The following is a 24,017-nucleotide window of genomic DNA, read 5'->3' on the forward strand; positions in this document are numbered from 1 at the left end:
TCTTTGCATTTTCATGTCACCTTTATTCATGAAATGTTGGTTTAAATGTTTAAATGGTTTTTTTCATTTAAGAATTAGTTTAATTTTCCCAGAATACTTTTGTCTCAGTGAATAATAAAGTGAATTGCTGGCAAGTTAGTTAAAATGAATATGAAGTGAGGTACATAGTTATTATTACCTCTTATCTTCCGAAGCTGAGTTGAAACTGAATTTAAAAAAAATGCTACTGTGTCTTCTATACACAGAAAACAGCCAACTCCCCATCATTTCAAATAAAAACACTAGTGTGATATATTTAGTACCATATTTAACCATCATGTGCAAAGAAACATTTTAATCGAAACACAGTCAGGATCAGTTTTGTGTCGTTACACCAATACATAGAACTAACTTCTAGTATCTCATAGACCTGAAGGTTACACCAACAATCACCAGCTCAGTGGTTCATTTGCTGACCTTTGTTTACTTTTAAACTTTTTAAATCTAAATGACAATCAGCTTATAGTGGCGTCTTTGGAAAAAGTAGAACTAATAGATATTTTGGAAACATCTTTATTCACGTTTTTACCACCGAAGTTAGTGAACGAGTTTGAAAGAATGGGTGTAAATATTTTAACGAATAAATTGGTAGGTCAAAATGTTTACAAATGCTGGTTACATTTTCATATGTAAGCTACAATTCTAAATAACATTCATTTGATTGGATGTAAAGCCTTTACTTTATTTTTCACCTGATCATATGAGCGTACGAGGCACTCAAATTAAGAGAGATAATAAACACAAAATTTCAAAGATTATGATCTATGAAAAAGAAATCTGTCTGTTAGATTTGCCAAATGTTCCACAATCAGATGTTTGCTAACTTGCTAGTTTTGTGTCTTTAAAAGTTTTGTTAAATGAACAGAGTGAACTGTTATTAGTGCAGGTGTGGATCAGGTAGTAGGTCGCCTAGTAGGTCTTCCAGTTGAAAGTGAATTGATCCCCGGCTCCTGCACTCCAGGATTCAAAGTATCCTTGAGCAGTATACTGAACCGTATTACCCCCTGGTCATCTGCTGGAGTGTGGGTGGTTAAAGTAGGTATAGATAAATAGACAATTGAATAGAAAAGTGCTGTATAACTACCAGTCTAGTTTAATTCTTTCTTGTTCACGATTAACCACTTCATAAATTCAAGTCAAAAAATTTACGTCTTAGATGGTCCAACAAAAGTTACTTTTAACCCAGATTAACTTAAAATACAATAAAAACAAAATGTATGAATTTACATTAATGCTAAAAGATAATCTGAGTCAAAATTCCTCTGTAATGTATGCAGTGCAACCGCTCAAATAGCAGTTTAGCAAGGCTGGATTAAATTTAGCATACCTTAAAGATGAAAATGCTGTAAGGGTGCTAGCAAAAAATGCTAAGTTGTGACTGACATATATGCTACCAGAATAAAATGCTTATAAATGTGGTGTATGTGGTGGCTTTGATATAATGCATCACCATTATTGTCACAGTTAGATTTAAATGTGTGATAGTGTCAGTGTGTAAAGGGGAGCTGATTCACTTTTATCCTGCCAATGGACACTTGCTACTTGCTCAAGATAACTGAATCTTTAACAGACATTTTCAACTCTAAAATGCTCTTCCAGTATTTCCCACAAGTACCCCTGAACCATTGGTGCTGCTTACCCCACCACGGTGCCTCACAGCCAATCGCACGCAGCAGGGAGTCCTGCTCACCTGGATTCCGCCTGCCAATCACACAGCACCTATCCAGCATTATGTCATGGAGTTTCGCCTGGGGGAGCGATGGGAGGTCTTGGACGACAGCATTCCTGCAGGGGAGACAGAGTTGGTTGCCCGAGATCTCATCCAGGTAAAAGCCTGAATACAAAATGGAAGTTTAAAACCAGACTTACGTCTTTCCAAGCTAAGAGGTTGCTTGAGACATGGAGGAAGGTTAAAGACCTTAACCTCCTGGGACCTGGCGTGCACATATGGCATCACATTTTGGGTTGTCTTGACCACAGTACTAAATTTTGCTCTTTCAGATGGCTTTCAAAGGAGCCATATTGCTCAAACGGGAACAATTGTTCTTTCTCATTTTGTTTTTGTACCCGGGGAAAATGCTGCTGTCTTCAGACACCAAATAAAGAGTTTTGCACATCATTACTCAATTGTGACTTTATAGTGTTCTATAGAACAAAGAGAATTGCAAAGAGAAATTAAAAATGCATGCCATGAAAGAGTTCGGGTCTTAGGAGGTTAAAGTTTTGTTTTATGGCACAGCAGTTATTCACCAACACCAACAAGAAAGAAATATTCTCCAGCATATCTCAGAGACCTCACAGTACAGCTTGGGATTTTTAGTGTTTCCAAAAGCAAAATGGGATGTAGCCTTGAGATATCAATGAGATATCAATGTAATCTTTTGAGGAAACCAGCTCCTATTTCAATTTCATTGACTAGTAATTTTCATCATAGTTTTGCTGATAAAAACAAGACGATAACTAAATAAAAATAAATGCACAAGGACAAAAATGATGACGAAAGGCACTGACACTTTCATTAACAAATAAAAACAAGATGAAAATATTCTGAAGAGACAAGATCCATCCATCCATCCATCTTCATCCGCTTTATCCGAGGCCGGGTCGCGGGGGCAGCAGCCTAAGCAGAGAGGCCCAGACCTCCCTCTCCCCAGCCACCTCCTCCAGCTTATACGGGGGAGCACCAAGGCGTTCCCAGGCCAGCCGAGAGATATAATCTCTCCAGCGTGTCCTGGGTCTGCCCCGGGGCCTCCTCCCGGTGGGACATGCCCGGAACACCTCACCTAGGAGGCGCCCAGGAAGCATCCTTGTCAGATGCCCGAACCACCTCAGCTGGCTCCTTTCGATGTGGAGCAGCAGCGGCTCTACTCTGAGCCCCTCCCGGATGGCCGAGCTTCTCACCCTATCTCTAAGGGAGAGGCCAGCCACTCTTCGGAGGAAGCTCATTTCCGCCGCTTGTATTCGCGATCTCGTTCTTTCGGTCACTACCCACAGCTCGTGGCCATAGGTGAGGGTAGGGACGTAGATCGACTGGTAAATTGAGAGCTTCGCTTTTACACTCAGCTCCCTCTTCACCACGACGGACCGGTGGACAAGATCCAATCACAAGTAATTAACTGTGGAGAAAGGTGGAACGAGCTTGCAGGTGATCCAATCAGAAGTAGTCTCCTCGTACAGTAAGGTTTGATCTGCTGCTGAGAAACAGGGCGGGAGAGGACTTTCAGCTGGCTCCCATGCTCCCTGTTTCACATAAAAAACAAACAAAACATTAACGCTTGAGAGGAAGAGAAGAGTAGACATGTGGAGACATTTCACTTTCGATGTTAAGGTAAATAAGATGCTTTGTAAACCATGCGGAGCAACTAGTACCAGCTAATAATATAATATAATAGAATAATAGAATAATATCTGTATTAGTCTAATATAATCTTATAATCTTATGATCAAACTATGCTAAAAATAAAAGAATTGAAATACCTAAATTATGACTAAATAATTGAATCTCAACAAAAAAAAAATTCTATTATATTTTTTGAGACATTATTTTCTATTTATGTCTGTTATTTAGGTTTCCATTTTGCTTTTGTTCTTCTATAATATTTGAAGCTTTTGTCTAGTCAGAACTAAGATTTTTGTTTATTATTTATAGCAGAGGTGTGGACTCGAGTCACATGACTTGGACTCGAGTCAGACTCGAGTCATTAATTTTATGACTTTAGACTTGACTTGAAAAAATGTTCTAAGACTTGTGACTTGACTTGGACTTTTACACCAATGACCTGGGACTTGAATTGGACTTGAACCGGTTTACTTGAAAAGACTTGATATTTTACCCCAAATATAAAATTTAACATGCATATTATATAGAGATTGAAAATGTGACGTCATTCACGGGTAGAACCGCAAAGGATTCTGGGAACTCGTGGCAAGCGGTACTAGCGCACGCAGGCTTTCAATTAAAATCAGTTACACAGCGATAAAAAGAAACACAAAAATGGCAAGAAGCCGTTGTATGATTAACTGCAATAGCCGGTCGCATGACAGCCACGGGAAGCCGACGGGTAAAGAGATCGGTTGTTATCGGATTACGTTGTTGAAGAGAAATTGTTCGAGCCATGTTTCCGAAGTAACAAAGAGGCGACGGATGGCCTGGATTGCAGCCATTCAAAGATCAAATATAACGTCCCAGAACACTCCAGCTCACAGGTTAGTCTGCTCCAAGCATTTACACAAAGGTCAGTCTGCTGTTGTAGTTAATACGTCATTTTCATAACATAATTAGTGATATAGGTTACAAGCAAGTCTGGCGCTGAACAGAAATTGTCGCGCTATGCTCCTTTGTTTATTGTGCATAAATAGTGAATTGTCCTGACACAATATTGTGTTTCGCTTCTGTTATTATGGTACATTGACAAAAACATATACTTTTATTCACAGGATAAAACAGGTTTTTTGTATCACTAATTGCCCAGTACGATTACAGCATACAGTATTATTGTCACTGCTACATTTCTGTGATGGGTACCAGAAATTATTTCCACTACTGATTAATTACCGTTGAGCTCAAAGGTCCTATTAATAAACGGTTAAGGAATGTGTATTTATGACGACGATTTGTGAGACTGGTAAACTTATGATACGTACGATGGTCTTTCGTTCTACACGGTGCATTTCAAGGTCCTGCACCCATCCGTCGGTAAACTGTACCTGGGCTTGTTGCAGTGACCTGAAGTTACTAAACTTCATGAGTGTATGCACTCACTCCAAGAACCGTATGATTATAAATATGCATATAAATATGCTACGATGAGATAGCTGACTTCATCTAACTAGCAAATGTTTTCCAGGCTACGTTGGTGATGCAGTTTTTTTTAAAAATGATATTTAAAAAAAAATATCATCATATGATATTTTTGTCATGCGATTTTAAAGCCGGTCCTACAACCGCATCCAAGAATAACATCTCAGAACTGTCGGTGAAAATTATTCTTGGAGCTAGGTTTAATTGAGCTGCATTTTAAAGAGGTGCAATTTCACAATTTGTGTATATTTTCTAAGTTCACTATTTTGTCATGTGTTGAGAAAAACACAGATTTAAAAATTACATGGTCTAATATTTACATTTAGCATAACTGCAACATGCTTTTTTTCGTTTTTTTTTTTAAAGACTCGAAAGGACTTGAAATTCAAAGTTTCAGACTTGTGACTTGACTCGGACTTTTACACCAGTGACTTGAGACTCGACTCTGACTTGCCTGACATTACTTGAGACTTGACTTGAGACTTGAGGATAAAGACTTGAGACTTACTTGAGACTTGCAAAACAATGACTTGGTCCCACCTCTGATTTATACCTATGTTAATTTTTTTTAAATACCTTATATCATCATGAAGGAGTAAAAAGGGCCCTTTAAGCTTGACAGAGCTGAGAAACACATTGAATCCGATGAAAAAAAATAACTAATAGAATTTTTTCCCACAATGCCCAGCAACAGGGTGGTGAGACAGTAGCCTTCTCAGAGTAGGCTTCACACTTTCCTTTTTGACAAAGCTCATAGTTAGGACTGGATCAAGTAATCCTGAACCATCCCTTAGTTAGGTTGCTATAGGCCTATGTTGCCAGGGTGGCTTCTGAAGATCCCCTGTCGTAGCCAGCTTGGTTGTCATAGTAACAACACAGGTATGCACAGCTGACTTGGCTCGCTATCTGTCTGTGCAAGTTTTACTGTGGGGTAAACATAAATTGTCTTTTTCCTTAGTTCATTTGGCACACACACAAACACACACACACACACACACACACACACATGCTTCTACCTATGTGGGTATGTAAGGGTCATGCATGAGCATGAAAATAATAAGAATGGAATACGTTGTGTCATTATAATTTATTAATTTATGCTTTTTAATAGAACACAGTACATTTCCTAGAGACATTATAACAAATGGTATATCACTGTTGATGGATGTTGCTTTTTTCGCAGCATTTCAACTCTTCCGCCTGTCTGCTAATACTCCTGCCACGACACTTTCAAACGTCTTTCTTTAATCTAACCACCACTTCCAGCTCTATGCAGATGCTTTTATCTCTACTTCCATTGCACAGCAAACACCCACACATACTCTTCTCTCCAGCTCTCAGTCTCACAGATGCACACATCACACCTAGCTTGTGTAACTTTTCTGTTGGAAATTCACTGCATTTTTTAGGTCATGGGACCAGAATGGAAGCTCTCTTTGGTTCCTCACATATGTGTATATGTTTTAAAGTGGACATTTGCTGCACCGCAACTAAATCTTCAATCTGTTCTCACAACTGAGCTGACAACTCAGTGCACTGCATATTTATGTGCTAATAACTGGCTTGTAAATAATTAACTAGACGGCTGTTAGAACACTGCAGCTGATCTTGATGAAACTTTGTAAATGGTTAATAAACACTGTGCAGTGCATCTGTGCACATGATTGGATGGACTGGTGTAATGTTGTAGCTGATTTTTACATATACAAGTTATACAAGTTTTTTGTAGCCCAAAATAAATTTAAGTAGCCCGAATAAAAAAGAGAGCAATTTTTTGATTGATGATTTGTTTCCTGTTTTGTTTCTGTTACAATATTATACAAGTATAATATTGTACTTAATATTATACTTATACAAGTATAATATTGTAACGGAAACAAAACATTAATCAAAAAATTGTTGAAACACAAATTACAACATTGTATAAAAATTATAATCATCAACTCAAATACTTGGTTCTAATTGAACAGAAATTTCTATGAACTTGTAAGAACTGTGTAGGACATGAATCAGTCTGTGTCAGATCCTGAATTTGAAATTTCCACTGAAGTCACGGGTAAGAGGCAAGTGGAACCAAGATCGAGGCCATTTGCTTTTTGAAGTTTGCAAAGACTGCTAAATTGTGCCAGTGGTAGTTCACTCTTTGCAACATAGTAGCTGTTCTAAACAGATTTTCAGGTTTATTTTTAGTATGTTATTTGCAATTGGTGTTATTTTTCGGGGAAAGATATTGCAGACTGAGCAATAATGCAATTCTTGCATTTCTCGTGGATTCTAAAATGACTGGTCCCAGTAACAAAGGCGCTTGTCGACTCAGAAATCGAGGGAAAACCAACAACACACCCAGCAGAACATTATGTTATTTACACGGGTGCACATAAGTGGTCCGCGTGTGTGCATTCGCTGTCAAAATAAAAGACGCACACCAGATAAGAAGTTGCAACGCGCGTTTGCGTCCATACAGGGAGTGCAGAATTATTAGGCAAGTTGTATTTTTGAGGAATAATTTTATTATTGAACAACAACCATGTTCTCAATGAACCCAAAAAACTCATTAATATCAAAGCTGAATGTTTTTGGAAGTAGTTTTTAGTTTGTTTTTAGTTTTAGCTATTTTAGGGGGATATCTGTGTGTGCAGGTGACTATTACTGTGCATAATTATTAGGCAACTTAACAAAAAACAAATATATACCCATTTCAATGATTTATTTTTACCAGTGAAACCAATATAACATCTCCACATTCACAAATATACATTTCTGACATTCAAAAACAAAACAAAAACAAATCAGCGACCAATATAGCCACCTTTCTTTGCAAGGACACTCAAAAGCCTGCCATCCATGGATTCTGTCAGTGTTTTGATCTGTTCACCATCAACATTGCGTGCAGCAGCAACCACAGCCTCCCAGACACTGTTCAGAGAGGTGTACTGTTTTCCCTCCTTGTAAATCTCACATTTGATGATGGACCACAGGTTCTCAATGGGGTTCAGATCAGGTGAACAAGGAGGCCATGTCATTAGTTTTTCTTCTTTTATACCCTTTCTTGCCAGCCACGCTGTGGAGTACTTGGACGCGTGTGATGGAGCATTGTCCTGCATGAAAATCATGTTTTTCTTGAAGGATGCAGACTTCTTCCTGTACCACTGCTTGAAGAAGGTGTCTTCCAGAAACTGGCAGTAGGACTGGGAGTTGAGCTTGACTCCATCCTCAACCCGAAAAGGCCCCACAAGCTCATCTTTGATGATACCAGCCCAAACCAGTACTCCACCTCCACCTTGCTGGCGTCTGAGTCGGACTGGAGCTCTCTGCCCTTTACCAATCCAGCCACGGGCCCATCCATCTGGCCCATCAAGACTCACTCTCATTTCATCAGTCCATAAAACCTTAGAAAAACCAGTCTTGAGATATTTCTTGGCCCAGTCTTGACGTTTCAGCTTGTGTGTCTTGTTCAGTGGTGGTCGTCTTTCAGCCTTTCTTACCTTGGCCATGTCTCTGAGTATTGCACACCTTGTGCTTTTGGGCACTCCAGTGATGTTGCAGCTCTGAAATATGGCCAAACTGGTGGCAAGTGGCATCTTGGCAGCTGCACGCTTGACTTTTCTCAGTTCATGGGCAGTTATTTTGCGCCTTGGTTTTTCCACACGCTTCTTGCGACCCTGTTGACCATTTTGAATGAAACGCTTGATTGTTCGATGATCACGCTTCAGAAGCTTTGCAATTTTGAGACTGCTGCATCCCTCTGCAAGATATCTCACTATTTTTGACTTTTCTGAGCCTGTCAAGTCCTTCTTTTGACCCATTTTGCCAAAGGAAAGGACGTTGCCTAATAATTATGCACACCTGATATAGGGTGTTGATGTCATTAGACCACACCCCTTCTCATTACAGAGATGCACATCACCTAATATGCTTAATTGGTAGTAGGCTTTCGAGCCTATACAGCTTGGAGTAAGACAACATGCATGAAGAGGATGATGTGGACAAAATACTCATTTGCCTAATAATTCTGCACTCCCTGTACAAAAGGCAGTGTTTTTGTCCACTAGAGTGGGATTTTCACATGGGTTTTGCAGCACAGATTCAGCAGACTTTTTCAGTCAGAGAATAAAAGTTTCAGTTATTATAAAATCAAAGGTCTAACCTGCCCAGAAAAGTCACATGGGTCAACGTGTGTTTCATAGAAAAGCTGTTTGCCCCCTTTGTGGCTTCCTCTTTCTTTCTTTGACACACTCGTCTTTTCAAAATGTTTTAATTCAGCCACATGAATGGTCTGCTGAGGTCATGCGAAAGCATTTCCAGCATCTCAAAAATCCAGACTTGGACTAGGCCACTCCAACTTCATACCATTGTTTGATATTATAATTTGTTGATATCTGAAACTTATATAGATATATTCATATGTTGTAGCAACACTGAATTCTGACTGGTAGCCTACATTTATTCCACTTACATGGTTAGAGCTTTTATGTTTTCACAATTTTTTTTCTATGTGTTTTACTAATTTCTCTAACATCAACAATTTTGGGAAAATATTGCATGCTGTCTGTAGTCCTGAAACATGAAAAACAATGAGAAATCTGAATCTGATTCAGGTGAGTATTTGATGAATATCATGTACATTTTTGTTGGTGTGAAATATGATGTGAAACTTTATGCCTCTTATATCTAAGGAAGAGCTTTTTAAATCCCTGTGTGACGTCTTGAGAATAGCAAGAGGACAAAAAGAAAGGTTGAAAGAAGGTTTGTTGTAGCATGCATTAGTTACTTCTTCGAGTTGGTGGATATGGTTTCCTAAAACAAATTAAAAGGCATATGTTCTGATAATGCTGATTCAGAAGAAAAAAATCTGTCCCTTTAACTACATTCTTTTCACTCCGATGCCAATTTCTTACAGCAATTATTCTGAGCGCAAAATATAGGTTAAGGAACCACTATTCAGCAGTAGTTCACCAATGCTCCAGTAGCCCATAAAAGACTACAAAGGCTACGTTCACACTGCAGGTGAAAGTGCTTCGACCCATATCCGATCATGGTATGACAGTGTGAACGGCACAAATCCGATATTTTCAAATCCGATCTGGGTCACTTTCGTATGTGGTGCTGAATCTGAAACATATCTGATGTTTTAGAAAGCGACTGCTGTTTGTCGCATTAAATCCGTCTTTTACGTCACTGACACGACAGACGCCAATTATCAGCGCCAGAGAAGCACCAGAGAAGACATCGTGAACGCTTCCTGGCCATCCCGTGTAGATGTCAGTGAAACTGTTGGGAAGATAACGTTGGAGAAACGTCAACATTTTATTTGTACTGTATAATCTGCAGATTCTGACAGAACTCTGCAGCTATCCTTTGAAGCACCGCTCCTCTCTTAAACAGCAATAAGGATCATTATTAGGCCATATGTAAATAACAAAATAACTTTATAACTTCAATCAAAATTGGGAAACGTAAACACTGTCAAACAATACTAGGTCTAAACAGAGCGCGTTGCGTGTGACGTCTTCTTTTGCGCATGCGGGCCGCTTTGAGGGTTCACACTAGAGCGCGTTTGCTGTCGCATTTTATTTGTAGTGTGAACAACCAGACAAAAAAATCGGATTTGATCAAAAAGTCGGAATTGAGCATCAAGACCTGCAGTGTGAACGTAGCCAAAGTCACAGAGGGACCCAGGATACATGGGAAGCAACTTGGGGTCTCACAGAGAGCAAATATTAATGTTCATGAGTACAGTTTCAGGAGTACTCTGAACAACAGTGATGTGTATGACAAGGAGAAATTAATAAAAAGAACATAGATGCAGTTTACTAAAGATCATGTGAACAAACCAGAAAGTCTTTAGTTTAAAATGACAGACTTTCCTCAGTACATAAGCCTCTCTGCCACAGAATGGTGAAAGATGTGGCAGAAAGGCTCTGCCGGGGGTTTCTTCCTGTTAAAGGAGAGTTTTTCATTCCTACTGTTGCCCACTGTCCATCCTAACAGGCTCAGGGGAGAGGTAGCAATCTGATGCAAGGGGAGGGGAGGAAGACAGGATAAAAGACATGCTGTGGAAGAGAGCCCGAGTTTAATAGTAACTAATGATTAAATGCAAAGTGGTGCATAAACACCTGATTCAGCCCTAACTATATGCTTTGTCAAAACGTAAAGTTTTAAGCCTAACCTTGAAAGTAGAGAAGAGTCCGTGTCTCCCGAATCCAAACTGGGAGCTGGGTGCTGCTATATTTTGGATCAAATGAAAGCTTTGCATGAGGTTTTTAGGACATCCTGATAATAAGGAATTACAATAGTCCAGCTTAGAAGTAATAAAAACAGTAACTAGTTTTTCAGCGTTACTCTGAAACAGGATGTTTCTAATTTTAAAAATATTGTGCAAATGCCATAAGCATTGCAAAGAAGGCAGTCCCACATATTTGTTTAATATGCACACTGAAGAACATATCCTGGTTAAGGAAACAACTCCATAATTTCTCACGTTGTTACTGGAGGCCAAGGTAATGCCATCCACAGTGGTTAGACACCATGTTTCTAAAATGTTTAGGACTGAGTACATTAACCTCAGTTTCAACTGAATTTAGAAGCAGAAAATTAGGGGTCATTCAGTCATTCTTTCTGTCTGGTGTTTGTTATCTGTGAATCTTAAATTGAAAGCACTAACGTATAGAAAAAAGGTGAATGACGCAAGTTTTTTGAGTACAAGTGCTTTGAGTACACAGGCAGAATTAAAAAGTGCTCTATTACAACCAGTTCATATACCAAAACAAACATTGGCCTGTAATAAGCTAAGATAGCTGGGTCAAGTGATGACGTTTAAAGTAATGATTTAACTACTCCCACCTTAAAGGTCTGTGGTACCTAGACTGATCACATTTAGGATTGAATGAATTGATTAATGGTAGGACTTCTTGGAGCAGTCTTGAAGGGATGAGATCTAATAGACACTCTTCTGATTTGTTGCCTGATACTTTTACATTATAGGCCCTTCTTGTAGTCTCAAGTCTTAATCTTAGTCAATTTTAAATTTGAAAACAGAAAATCTGAATGAATCTGATGAAGTCAACAGAACTACATCATCTGCAAAAAGCAGAGATCCTATTCTGTCTGTAGCTCTGAAAGCGGACAGCCTCCTCACCGAGGCTATCTTGGGATCCTGTCCATGAATCAAGAACAGGATTGGAGACAAGGGGGAACCCTGAAAGATTCCAACACCCAATGAAAATGTGCTTGAATTTGTGACACGGATCCAGACACAGCTCTCACATTGGTTATATAACTTAATGGTCATGAAGTCTGGGTAAATGACTAAAAGTTTGAGTTTGTTCTGTAGCGTGACCAGGCTCAGGCTTAGAGATTTGGGAAAGCAGCTCCGACATCCAGAGGAATCTCGGAGTAGAGCTGCTGCTCCTGTGTGGCAACATAGCCAGCTTTGGATAAGTGGAAGATAATGGATGGATGGATGAATTGAATGGAATGGAATGTCCTGTACAAATGAAGAAACATTAAAGAAGAGTAGGTCAAAATTCCTCTGATGAAATCATACGGAAAGCAATTACTTCAAGTATCCTGCTAAAGGTGGATTTTGTTAAATAAATAATGACAGTATATTGGAGTTTTGTTCATCTGAGTTGTATTTCCAAAGTTTCCAAAGCCTTGGACTGTTGTAGCTTGGTGGTCTTTGGAGATGCCAGTGGAATTTTACAGGTTCAGGCTTACTGAACATTTCTGATAACATAATCTCTTTTTTGTCTCAGGAGGCATGGTATGAGTTCCGCGTCATGGCCATCATGGATGACATGATCAGCGAGCCTAGTAACGTAGTTGGAGTGTCCAGCACAGGTGAGGCATTAGATCATTTAAAATGTTAGAATTTCATTTGTGGCCATGACTAACAGATGAAATGTGAATATGTATATAGAGCTATTATGTGTAAGAACCCTACATTATCCAGTATGTATAGAAGAATAATGAAGCTTAGAGAAGAAGAATGATAGATAAAGCTGCTCAGTGAGTTTCAACCCAACAACTAGCTGCAAACTGCATATTTAACCTCAGGCTAGCCTAACATCTCTGAGCTGAAGAGGGGTGGTAGATGTATTGCACACTCAGCAACACCAACTTTACATTTTACCCACTCAGCACTATTCATTTTAAGCTCGCTTTAACATGGACACTCCTTTGTAGCATCCTGAGGAGGATGACATCATCTTCCTGTCTGCTTCTCCACTGATTGTACTGGGTGGCTTCCTGATTTTAAAAAAAGCCAGCTTTGTTTGGCTGTAAAAAAAAAAAAAAAGACTGTGTTTTGGGTCTGAAATTAAACTATTCATATATGATGGCACTCCTCTACAGAGGTCACTGAGTACACTCCGTTTAGTAGGAACAGCTGCCGGTAACATTTATAGACCAGATTTTCACTTGTTTTTGGAAGTACTCTGCTTCCCCCCTCTGGTAAAACTGGGAACCACGCTGTACGATGATCAAATGCTTCTGCTCATTTCTCTGTTGATATGGAATTTATTTGACTGTTTTCCTTAAATTTTGTCCAACGTGATGTGGATACACTCTGTCCTTTCAAACATGACAAAGGTGATTTGGATAGCTGAGCAGTGATTCACTGATCAGGTGTTCCTGCATTAATACTTTGTATTTTGCTAATCATACATCATCTGTAGCACATAAACTACTCTCACAAGTTCTTAACAGAAGCTGACCCATTGTACCTCCTGGTTTCACTGAGAGATAACTGAACCAACTCCTTCAACTGAGGACAGTTGTAGAAATTTGTAAATCCACAACCAGACATCATAGCTGCACAGCAGAAACATTGTCCTCTTTGTTGCATTGGCTGGCTTTTAATTATAGTAATGCCATTATTTTAATTACAGTTAAATATTAATTAGTATTATTATAACAGAGTTTTTGCTCACACAAACAAAAGCACAAGCTTCTTAGATGGACTCTATTATACAGCAGGACATATGATTTGTCAGGTAATTCAATTAAAATCTTCCGACAAGCACCAACAACACGAGGAGTGTAGAGCGTTGAGGCCTAGGCCAGCTATCAGCTACAGCTGCCTCTGTCGGCACACGTGTCAATTATAAAGAAAATTAATCTGCTGTACAGTAACTGTGAAGGCGGAACGCTTTATAATGCAGCAAAATGTAAAACGTTAACATAGAGGTCTAATGGATTGACTCATTTTGGTGTCTGGCACTTCAACAGACTCTTACAGGTCTTGTTGGTCTGCTAGGTGGAGCCTCCATATATAAAAGGTGGATATAACTACTTTGGTGTGACCCATTGGTTACCCATCTTGTGCAACTGAATGTCACCAACAAGTGGATCTAACTAAGAAACACTGTTAGAAGAAACCCTGCTTTGTCCTCTTCTTTACTCTAATAGTTCAGAATTTATGAAATGACCAAAAGGAAACTAGCGAGCTTATTTTGCAGCCAGAGGAGTTGCCCCCTGCTGGCCAGTAAAATGAATGTCTGTGTAAGGTACAGTGTGAGAGACAGCAGCAACCAGCTTCTTTACCTGAGAATGTCTCGTGTACTGTAGAGTTTAAATATTTGTAACCATTTCTTCCTTCTTTCCTCTTCAACTTAATTCTGGCAAGTAACATTCTTCAATATTAGTAATAAATATAAACTAGTCTTCTTGTCCACATTTCATGAACTCACTGTCAAACTTTTACTTCCTGCCTGAAGTTTTTATTAACATTTTGTGTTTTTTCAAACTCTGCATTTGATCTTCCTCTGCCCTCTGGCTCTGAACACATGAAACATTTATAAAATTACAGTTTTTGGTTACAAAAAACACACAAGGGATAACAACATATGTGATGGAGTTTCTCATCTACTTCCCACTCAGAGATGATTTAGGGAACTTCGGAAATGTAAGGAGCACTAATGTAAACCAATTACTGATTACTGTGTAAAAGTCAATCACACGTTTCATACTAACAAAATTTATTTATACATTTTTTTGACCCTGTTCAGCAGACACTAAGCTAATTGAATTTCATCAGACACAAGATTTTCTTTTTTGTCTAAGCCAGTCTAACCACATTAGTTAACCACGCAATCAATCAAAACAGTGCATGAATTACATTACCTTCTATGTAGTTCTGAATAGGAGGAAAAGTTAGCATTCTGCTTAGTCATTGTGACATGCACCCTGCAGAAGACATATGCAGCAGTAAAGGTCAGCTTGAATATATTTGAATTTTATTGGACAGGACAGAATGTTTTTGGAGGCTCTTCTACAGGAACACAGAAACGAGTGAACTCTGCAGCTCTAATTTTGCAGATGAAGCTGCCAGAAAACAGCAGAAAGTCCTGGTTTAGTTTTAATCAAAGAGCAGGGACAGTGTGCTCTTTACCAGTAAACTCACATCTGTGTGGTATATCTCATAGTAAATATCAGTCTCTGTTTTGGAGCCACAAATTGAATGCTGAGTATAGCATTAATATAAAGGATGGCCATGTCAAAAGTTCAGTGAGCAAAGAAAAATTGGTATATGTTCCTCTGCTGTGATGTTTCCTCACGGTCTGCATACCTGGAGTATAGGGCTCTGTTTCTGTCATGAATTTGCTGTTCGACTTCATTATGCTTTTGTCTCCCTCTCTCTTCCCCCTCAGATTTCTTTCCTCCTCCAGAGTTGGTGGAGGAGCGTGGACTGGCACGGCCTGTGGTGGCTGGTATTGTGGCCACCATCTGCTTCTTGGCAGCAGCTGTCCTTTTCAGTACCATGGCTGCCTGCTTTGTCAACAAGCAGCGGCGGAGAAAACTCAAGAGGAAAAGAGGTGAGGGGAAACTTGTTATATTTAATATATATATTTAACTTCCCACATTCACTAAGCTAATCCTAAAAACCTGAAACATGTCAGCTGCTTAACTTGTGGAGGTTCTGCAGCAACCATTGTATCATCATGCATAAACATTCTGGATAGTACTTCTTATTCTTTGATTTTATTTTCCCATCTCGCTTGTTTTCTTTCTAGTATTGTTTTATTTCTAATTTCTTCACACTCCTTTTTGCTACATGTTTATGCTCTTAACTAATCAAACATAAACAAAAGTGCTTTAAGGAGCTAAGATTTAATGGTGGTGACTATGTTGGTGCATGTTTTATGTATATTAAAACATGTGTTATTTGTTAAAAACTAAAGACAACAACAACATACAATTAAAAATTTTAATAATTATAGATTCTGAAAGTCAGAAAGCATCCATCCATCCATCTTCCGCTTATCCGTGGCCGGGTGGCGGGGGGAGCAGCCTAAGCAGAGAGCACAGGGGGGAGCCCAGACCTCCCCCTCCCCACCCACCACCTCCAGCTTGTCCGGGGAAACACCAAGGCGTTCCCGGGCCAGCTGAGAGATATAATCCCCGCAGCATGTCCTGGGTCTGCCCTGGGGCCTCCTCCTGGTGCGACACCATAAACACCTCACCCAGGAGGCATCCTTGTCAGATGCCCAAACCACCTTTCGATGTGGAGGAGCAGTGGCTCTACTCTGAGCCCCTCCTGGATGGCCAAACTCCCCACCCTGCCTCTAAGGGAGTAGCCCTAACCCTAACCCTTCAGAGAAACCTCATTTCTGCCGCTTGTATGTCATTCTTCCAGTCACTGCCCACAGCTCATGACCATAGTTGAGGGTAGGGATGTATATTGACCAGTAAATTGAGAACTTCGCTTTTATGCTCAGCTCTCACTTCACCTTGATGAACTGGTAAAACTTCCGCAACACTGAAGCCGCAGCACCAATCTGTCTGTCGATCTCCCGCTCCCTTCTCCCGTCACTCGTGAACAAGATCCCAAGATCTTGATCTTAAACTCCTCCACTTGGAGCAACCTGGCATAGACTTTCTCACCCTTCGGTCCCCGTTCTTAAAGATAGGAACCACCGCCCCGGTCTGTCAGTCCAGAGGTAACGCCCCTGATCTCCACGCAACATTGTACAGGCATGTCAACCAAGACAGCCCTATAACATCCAGAGCCTTTAGGAACTCAGGGTGAACCTCCTCCACCCCAGGGGCTCTGCCACCAAGGAGTTGTTTCACTGTCTCAATGACCTCGTCCCCAGAAATAGGTGAGTGTTTCCCCTCCCCAGACTCTGCTTCCTCCATGGAAGACGTACCAGTGGGATTAAGGAGGTCCTTAAAGTATTCCTTCCACTGTCCAACAATGTTCTCAGTCTAAGTCAGCAGCGCTCCACCCGCAATATCATCTTGTTTCTGATCCATTCATCTGAATGTTGCAGCAGAAATTCACTCATGGACCTGATAATGTTTTTCCAATCTTCTATTTTCCAATTTTAGTAAGCCTATTCAAATTGTAGCCTTAGTTTCCTGTTTTTGCTGATAAGGCTGGCACCTGGTGTGGTCTCTGCTGCTATAACCCATCCACTTCAAGGTTTGATACACTGAGTATGCAGAGATGTTCTTCTGCATACCTTGGTTGTAGCAAGCTGGTATTTGAATTACCATCAACTCAAAAGAGTGTTGCTATTCTCCCCTGATCTCTGACATCAATGATACATTTTTGTTCAGAGAACTGCTTCTTACTTGATATTTTCTCTTTTTTGGAATATTCAATTCAATTTTATTTATACAACGCCAAATCACAACAACACTCACTTCAAGGCGCTTTATATGGTAAGGTAGACCTTACAATAATACATACAGAGAAAAACCCAACAATCATATGACCCCCTATGAGCAAGCACTTTGGCGACAGTGGGAAGAAAAAATTCCCTTTTAACAGGAAGAAACCTCCGGCAGAACCAGGCTCAGGGAGGGGCGGGGCCATCTACCATGACCGGTTGGGGTGACAGAAGGAAGACAGGATAAAGACATGCTGTGTTTACTCTCTGTAAACCCTAGAAATGGTTCTGTGAGAAAATCCCAGTAGATGGTAGTAGAGGTACCAACAACTATTCCACTTTCAAAGTAACTTAAATCAGCTTTCTTCCCCATTCAGATGCTTGGTTTGAACTTTAGCATTTATCATGTCTACATGCCTAAGTGCAAATCATTTTTGCCAAGTGACTGGCTAATTAGATATTTGCATGAGTGAGCAGATGAACGGGTGTTCCTAAATATAAACATTGCATTTTACAAAAAAACAAGGTTAGAACACCCTTTTAAGTTGTTAAAAGAATAGTTTTTCATTGATTTGAATATATTTATGGAATTACACATTATTTGTTGCTGTACTCGTTTTTCTCTTTTTTTGTGATCTGCTGCTTTATGCTGCCATCATAGCCATCAAAAGCTAAAAGTGATAGATTCTTAGCTGCAGTCAGTCATTATATTTATGTTGATGTTTTTAAGCCTCTGTTGCATTTTACTGCTGTTCTGTCGCTCACGTTCAAATCCTGCTCCAAGCCCTGCAGCAGCCATTCTAATGTTGCCTTTGGTGAGTCTAGTTTTATAAGCCTTTTATGTAAATGTGTTGGGTCAGACACGTTTATCGTGAATGGCAAAACGATATTTTCCACATTATGAATCTTAATATTGAGGCTCGGCTGAAAATAAATAGGAATAAAAACAGCTCATTGGACTACTTCAAATGACCTTGCCTTTATTTGTACAGCTTCTAAGTGAAGTGCTTGTTTTCTCCCTCCCCTACCAGTGTATTTACAGTTTACAGTGTTTTGTTTTTTGTTCCCTATCTTCCAGACCCCCCTCTTTCAATAACTCACTGCAGAAAAAGCCTGGAAACTCCGTAAGTACATCTGTGCCACACAAATATATTGCTGTACTACAAAACAACAACAACAACAAAACCTCACAAAACAAATTGATTTAACAAAGAAAATCAAATAGTAGTACACGTTATATTACTGTTTTAAATACAATGTAATATCTAATAAATTGTAAACTTGTAAATATCGAATAAATTGTGTGGAATAATATTAAGAAGGTTATCCACTATGGTAAATGGACCGTTTCTTACATAGCACTCTTCTACTCTATCTGAACACTTAAAGCGCTTTACACAATTAATTAATTCACCCATTCACACAAGCACTGTTTCTAAGCTGTTAGTGCCTATCTAACATTCATACACAGTCACACTCCGATGGATGCATCGGAGAGCAACATGGGGTATCAAGTATCCTTGCCCAAGGATATTTGGCATGCAGACTAGGGGGAAGCCAGGAATCAAACCACCAACCTTCCAATCAGTGGATGACCTGCTCTACCGCCTGAGCTACAGCCTCCCTATCAGTGCATCCTGTACTAGCAGTAACATGTGTACTAAAAACTCTGACAGACATGAACATGTACTACAGGTACCTAAATGATAACTTCAAAGCATCACTGTTGACTGTCCATCTTAATTTTGAATATTTGTTTTGTGTGTGTGTGTGTGTGTGTGTGTGTGTGTGTGTGTGTGTGTGTGTGTGTGTGTGTGTGTGTGTGTGTGTGTGTGTGTGTTCATTACTCCCTCAGAAAGCTGTTTTTTCTACATAAACTTCACTGTATTGACATCTTCTGTTGGTTTCTCATATTGCATTGTGAGAATCTTTCCAGCTTTCCAATACTTACTGTAGAGTCATATTAGTTGAGACAGGAACTCAACTACACCTAATGCTCACTCTAAAAAAGACAGTTTGCCCCTTCATAACACCTGTAAAGGGCATGATTTTTATTTTTTTGTATTTGAACTTTATTAATTTAGGAGCATGATAAGTGGATCCAGACACGCTGTAGTTGCTAACTGTTTGCTAAGCTTCACCCTAGCCACATGGAGTCTCTGAGCTGGACGTCTGGACTATTTGTGCTGTTGGTGGCTTTTGGAGCATTGTTGATCGAATACCTGACAAACAGCATGGCTTGCTCTGTGACACAGCCCATCCATGTTGTCTGTGCTACACTTTAAAAATTCAGTTTAGTCCAAGGCCTCAGACAGGGTGGGGGAGGATATTTACAGACAATCACTGTTAGCTTTTATAGTTTCATGTGAGAATATTAAAGAGTATGAAATCTGATTACACTCTAAAAACAAATGTTTAAGCTCAACAAAAAATGACGCAACAGCTTCCATGGATATTTCTGAGTTATGAAAACTTATGTTGAAATTATGTTGAACCCACAAACTATATTACGTTAAGAGAATGAACTTTTCCTCTATAATCAGAAGTAATTTTAACTACCCCTTACTTAATAATTGGTAGCTTAAAATCTATTTTTTAAGCTGTGTAATCATAAAATGATGTTACACCAACAACTTTTTTCACATTATTTGAAAGTATTGTATGGTGTCATTAGGTTGTTGATTTTCTTCTTCATCATTATTATTTTAGCTTTTTCTTGTTTTTGTAATTTTAACTGCTTTCAAGAAATAAATGAATTCAACATTTAAGGATTTTATTTGTAACTTTCAACGCTTTATATTTAAACACTGAAAATAAATCAGATTATACTTTCACCCTAACTGAATCTTACTGAATCTAGATCATCAGTGGACTTATTGTTTATTTATTTTTATACAGACATGAATGAAAATTAGGATACATTAATAAGAATGAGACAAAATTATGGTATCATAACACAAAACATAATCACACGACATAGACAACATGTTCTATGACCAATTTGGCTGCTTGACCTAAAAAGATTTCTAACAACATATTTTACTTGCTTTACGAGCGGTTCACTGTGTTGGTCTAATTATAATGTTCTAGTTTATGCTGTAAAAAATAGGCAATATGTGCATTCCCTTTATGTTGGGCCACTGATATGGGTGTGACATTTGTAAATCCATTTCATTTTTATTCAAGATGCTGAATTATTTACACCAAACTGCATGAAAAGGTCCTCTTCCTTCTCTCCCGGGTTGAGTCGATGGGTACCTCTCTGCGTACTTTGAGAGTATTGTGCAATTTAAGAAAAAGTAGATAAAGTATCAAAATGATTAATACATTATATAGGTGGCTGCAAACAAACTGCATTCTGAAGTTAGCCAAAGCCTAAATAATTATCATACCTCAAGAAGCAAGATTCTCAGTCCTTTAGCTCCTCCCCTTCATCAAACCCCATCCATTAGTTTTGGGGTACAATGGTCAAGTTTAGCCAAAAGATTAGATTCAAGACTTACAGTGGTTACTCTCTTGAACTCTTTTTTTAAATCTGTACACCACACATACAGAAAAATGCTATAAGACAATTTGAGGATTATTACAAACAATTGTCAGGCTTTACAAATATTTTCTTTAAAAGGAACCTGTTATTTATAAAGCATTAAATTTAAGTTTGCTTAAAACTGATAATCCACAAAAATCAATTTCATATATATTTTTAAAAAATATTAAATGATGTTTATGTATACACAAAATGCCTATGTAAAGACTTAATGACAAAGAGATTCACATAGTCTGTGCCAGGGTGATACAACCAGAATCATATTAACAATATTTCATAAAACTTGATGTGTTTAAAAAAAGTAATAAGGATAGATGCAGCTCTTAAGACCAAGAACAGTACTTACTGTATTGCTGTATTGCAATAGTAACCAAAACAATTTAAAATGTAACATCATGTATAGCATACAAAAAATAAAATAAATGAGGCAAACAGAAACTCTACAGCTATCCTTCTCACAGAAGTATTCACCGTTAATAATAATAATAATAATAATAATAATAATAATAATAATAATAAACTATTTCCTCAGCTGTATGAGCATAACATCAGAAACAAATCCACTACGGGTCATAACACTTACTAGCACAAATGCATTGCTTTAGTAGAACTGTTATTTGTAAATAAAATGTTACTTACATTAAAATCTCTTTAACATCAGCATACAAGACCTCCGTGCAACACAGTCTTAATATGTGAATTTGGTAGGGCATGTTAACTGGGTAGGAGATGGACCTTGAAATCAGAGGTTACAGTGAAGAAAAATGAAGTTATCTATCCAATTTCATTAAGAAACTACAAATTGAATTTTGTTTTAAACCCTTTTAATTTCAAATTACATACAAAGTTAAGTTGATATAATTACCAAAATTATTAAGTCAACACACCCCAACAAAATAAAGTTTTCAATTTAGAAGATTTATCTTAATCAATAAATTAGAGAATTTTTCTCTTGCAGCCATGCATTTAAGTGGTGGTAACGGGTCTGATGAATTACTTTTTAGAGTGCAACAAAGAAACTGTAGAAAAACGTCAGTAAACCTCCCATGTACAGAATTTAAAAATCTGCTTACATAAAACAGAGACTTCCTTTCTCTTTGGGAGGGAGAGGTTAGGAGTAATACATTGATCAAGTTGAACATCAGGTAAAAAAGCCAGACTTTAATTGCAGTTTTTCTAAGCTTATTTCCCCAAATACATTTATATACTAGGATCATAGATTTTCCCTTTAACACCATGAGGAGGTCTGTAGGGGAGTTTCTAAAATCTAAATACTATACGTTTTTTGTTTGGCATACATTTTCTTTCATTAAAAAGTGAAAGGCATTTCTATGATGTTTTGGGAGTATGTTTGATTCACTGGCTGGAATGTTTGTCAAGGAATTTTTCAGATTACTTAAGTAACCGCTGACACAGCTGTCATGCTAGTTAATAAAGTCTGATTTTTCCCTGCTCTTGTAAATGGGAGAAATCTGCACCAGATTTGAAGTGAACATCCTGAGTGTAATACAACTGTATTAAAATATCCCAAAAGTATTGTAGAGGACCATGGTCGAATGCATGCTTGCTATACACATGTGGATGCTTGCAAATTACCATACAATAACATGTATAGCCTAATATTTCACCATTTCAAGGCAATAAGATGGTGCAGTGTGGAAAGGTCTCGTTTAATGAAATGTTTTTTGGTTTTTTTTGCTTTGTCCTTTTGTGCTTTTTCAGCCTCTTGTGTCTGAAGTGGGAAATGTGAGGAAATGAAACTATGGCAGGAAACCCTCTTTTTGCTCTCGCATAGTTTTTCTTATCTTTACGCTTTTTCTGTGAAATTTTACGTTGAGTTATTCTCCAACTCATTAATGCTTCTCATCCCTAAGCTGCTGAACAGGAACGAGCTTTTTCTTTCATTTTTTTCTGTTCCTTTTTGGTTGCCCTCTCTCTCATTGCCAGGCTTCCTGTTTACTTCCATATGCTCCTCACTTCTTACTGTCTGATCTCCCCACCTCTGCAGGAGTCCACTTAGCCTCATTCCCAGCATTGAGCCCTACTGGGAGGGGCTGGACGCAAGCAGGTACAGGTCCCAGTGTTATGGTCCTCAGTGAGTGTGCAAACCATTGTCCCTTTGTTCTTGCACACTATATACCCTCCTTCACGTTGGTTCAGCACCTCAGACTCTTGACCCGTCTGCATGCTTCTGGACAACTACAATCAGGCAACAACAATACTGGTCGTAGTCTTTCGTTCATGAGCGGTAAAGGAGCTTCATTTGAATCTCTGGGGGAAAATGAGAATATATTATTCAGGATAGAAGAAGTAGATAATGGGACTCTTTTTCATGTGTCACAGTGAATGAATCACAATTATCTTTCATTATATTGCTCTATATTACTGCTATACTCATATTACTGTCCTTTATTTTTTTAGATTTATTGCAGTTACTGAGGGAGTTTGTAGTTTTTTGGAGAGAACAGCTAACCTTTTCCTTCTGCCTCCAGTCTTCTTGCTAAGTTAGGCTCACTCCTTGGCCAGAGTATACTTGCAGAGTAATTGCAATCTTCTTATTTAATGAAGGCCAGCGCTTAGACCCTGTTATAGAAGTACAATACATACATGTAATGACCACTCATTATTAAAATGGTGATTCATTCAGTGAAAAATTTAGTCCAAGGCAACTGATCTTTTAAAATTCTTTATATTGGGAACTTGATATTCCTGATGTTTTAAATGTAAGACATATACAGTCTCGATCAAAAGTTTAAGACCAATTGAAAAATGGCAAAAAATCATATTTTGCATGTCTGGCTCTTAACAAGTTTCCAAGTAGAGCTTCAGCATGCAACAAGAAGAAATGGGATTGAGACGAAACATTTTTTGAGCATGTAATCTATAGAAAACTACGCTTAAACTGAAACAGGTTGTTTTGCAGCTGATCACCTCCAAAAGAACCCCCGTAATCCCCCCAAAACAGAAATCAAAGTTCCAAGCATAAACCCAGTAATGAGTAGCTCCACCGTTA

At 38.6% G+C, this 24,017-nt stretch overlaps 1 protein-coding gene across 5 annotated transcripts in view; it reads left to right on the forward strand.

Moving 5' to 3' along the window:
- The window catches only part of igsf9bb (immunoglobulin superfamily, member 9Bb), a 148,198-nt gene that overhangs the window by 95,246 nt on the left and 28,935 nt on the right, over positions 1 to 24,017 (forward strand). For 3 of the 5 annotated variants that reach the window (XM_076888916.1, XM_076888917.1, XM_076888919.1), the window contains exons 14-18: positions 1,639 to 1,865; positions 12,598 to 12,682; positions 15,493 to 15,657; positions 18,536 to 18,581; positions 23,013 to 23,072. In XM_076888916.1, the coding sequence (XP_076745031.1) occupies positions 1,639 to 1,865; positions 12,598 to 12,682; positions 15,493 to 15,657; positions 18,536 to 18,581; positions 23,013 to 23,072 (583 nt within the window). The remainder of the gene's footprint in view (positions 1 to 1,638; positions 1,866 to 12,597; positions 12,683 to 15,492; positions 15,658 to 18,535; positions 18,582 to 23,012; positions 23,073 to 24,017) is intronic. The other 2 variants (XM_076888918.1, XM_012923624.3) reach the window with 1 other exon arrangement.

This window comes from Maylandia zebra, linkage group LG10, assembly GCF_041146795.1.
Source record: "Maylandia zebra isolate NMK-2024a linkage group LG10, Mzebra_GT3a, whole genome shotgun sequence".
NCBI lineage: Eukaryota > Metazoa > Chordata > Actinopteri > Cichliformes > Cichlidae > Maylandia > Maylandia zebra.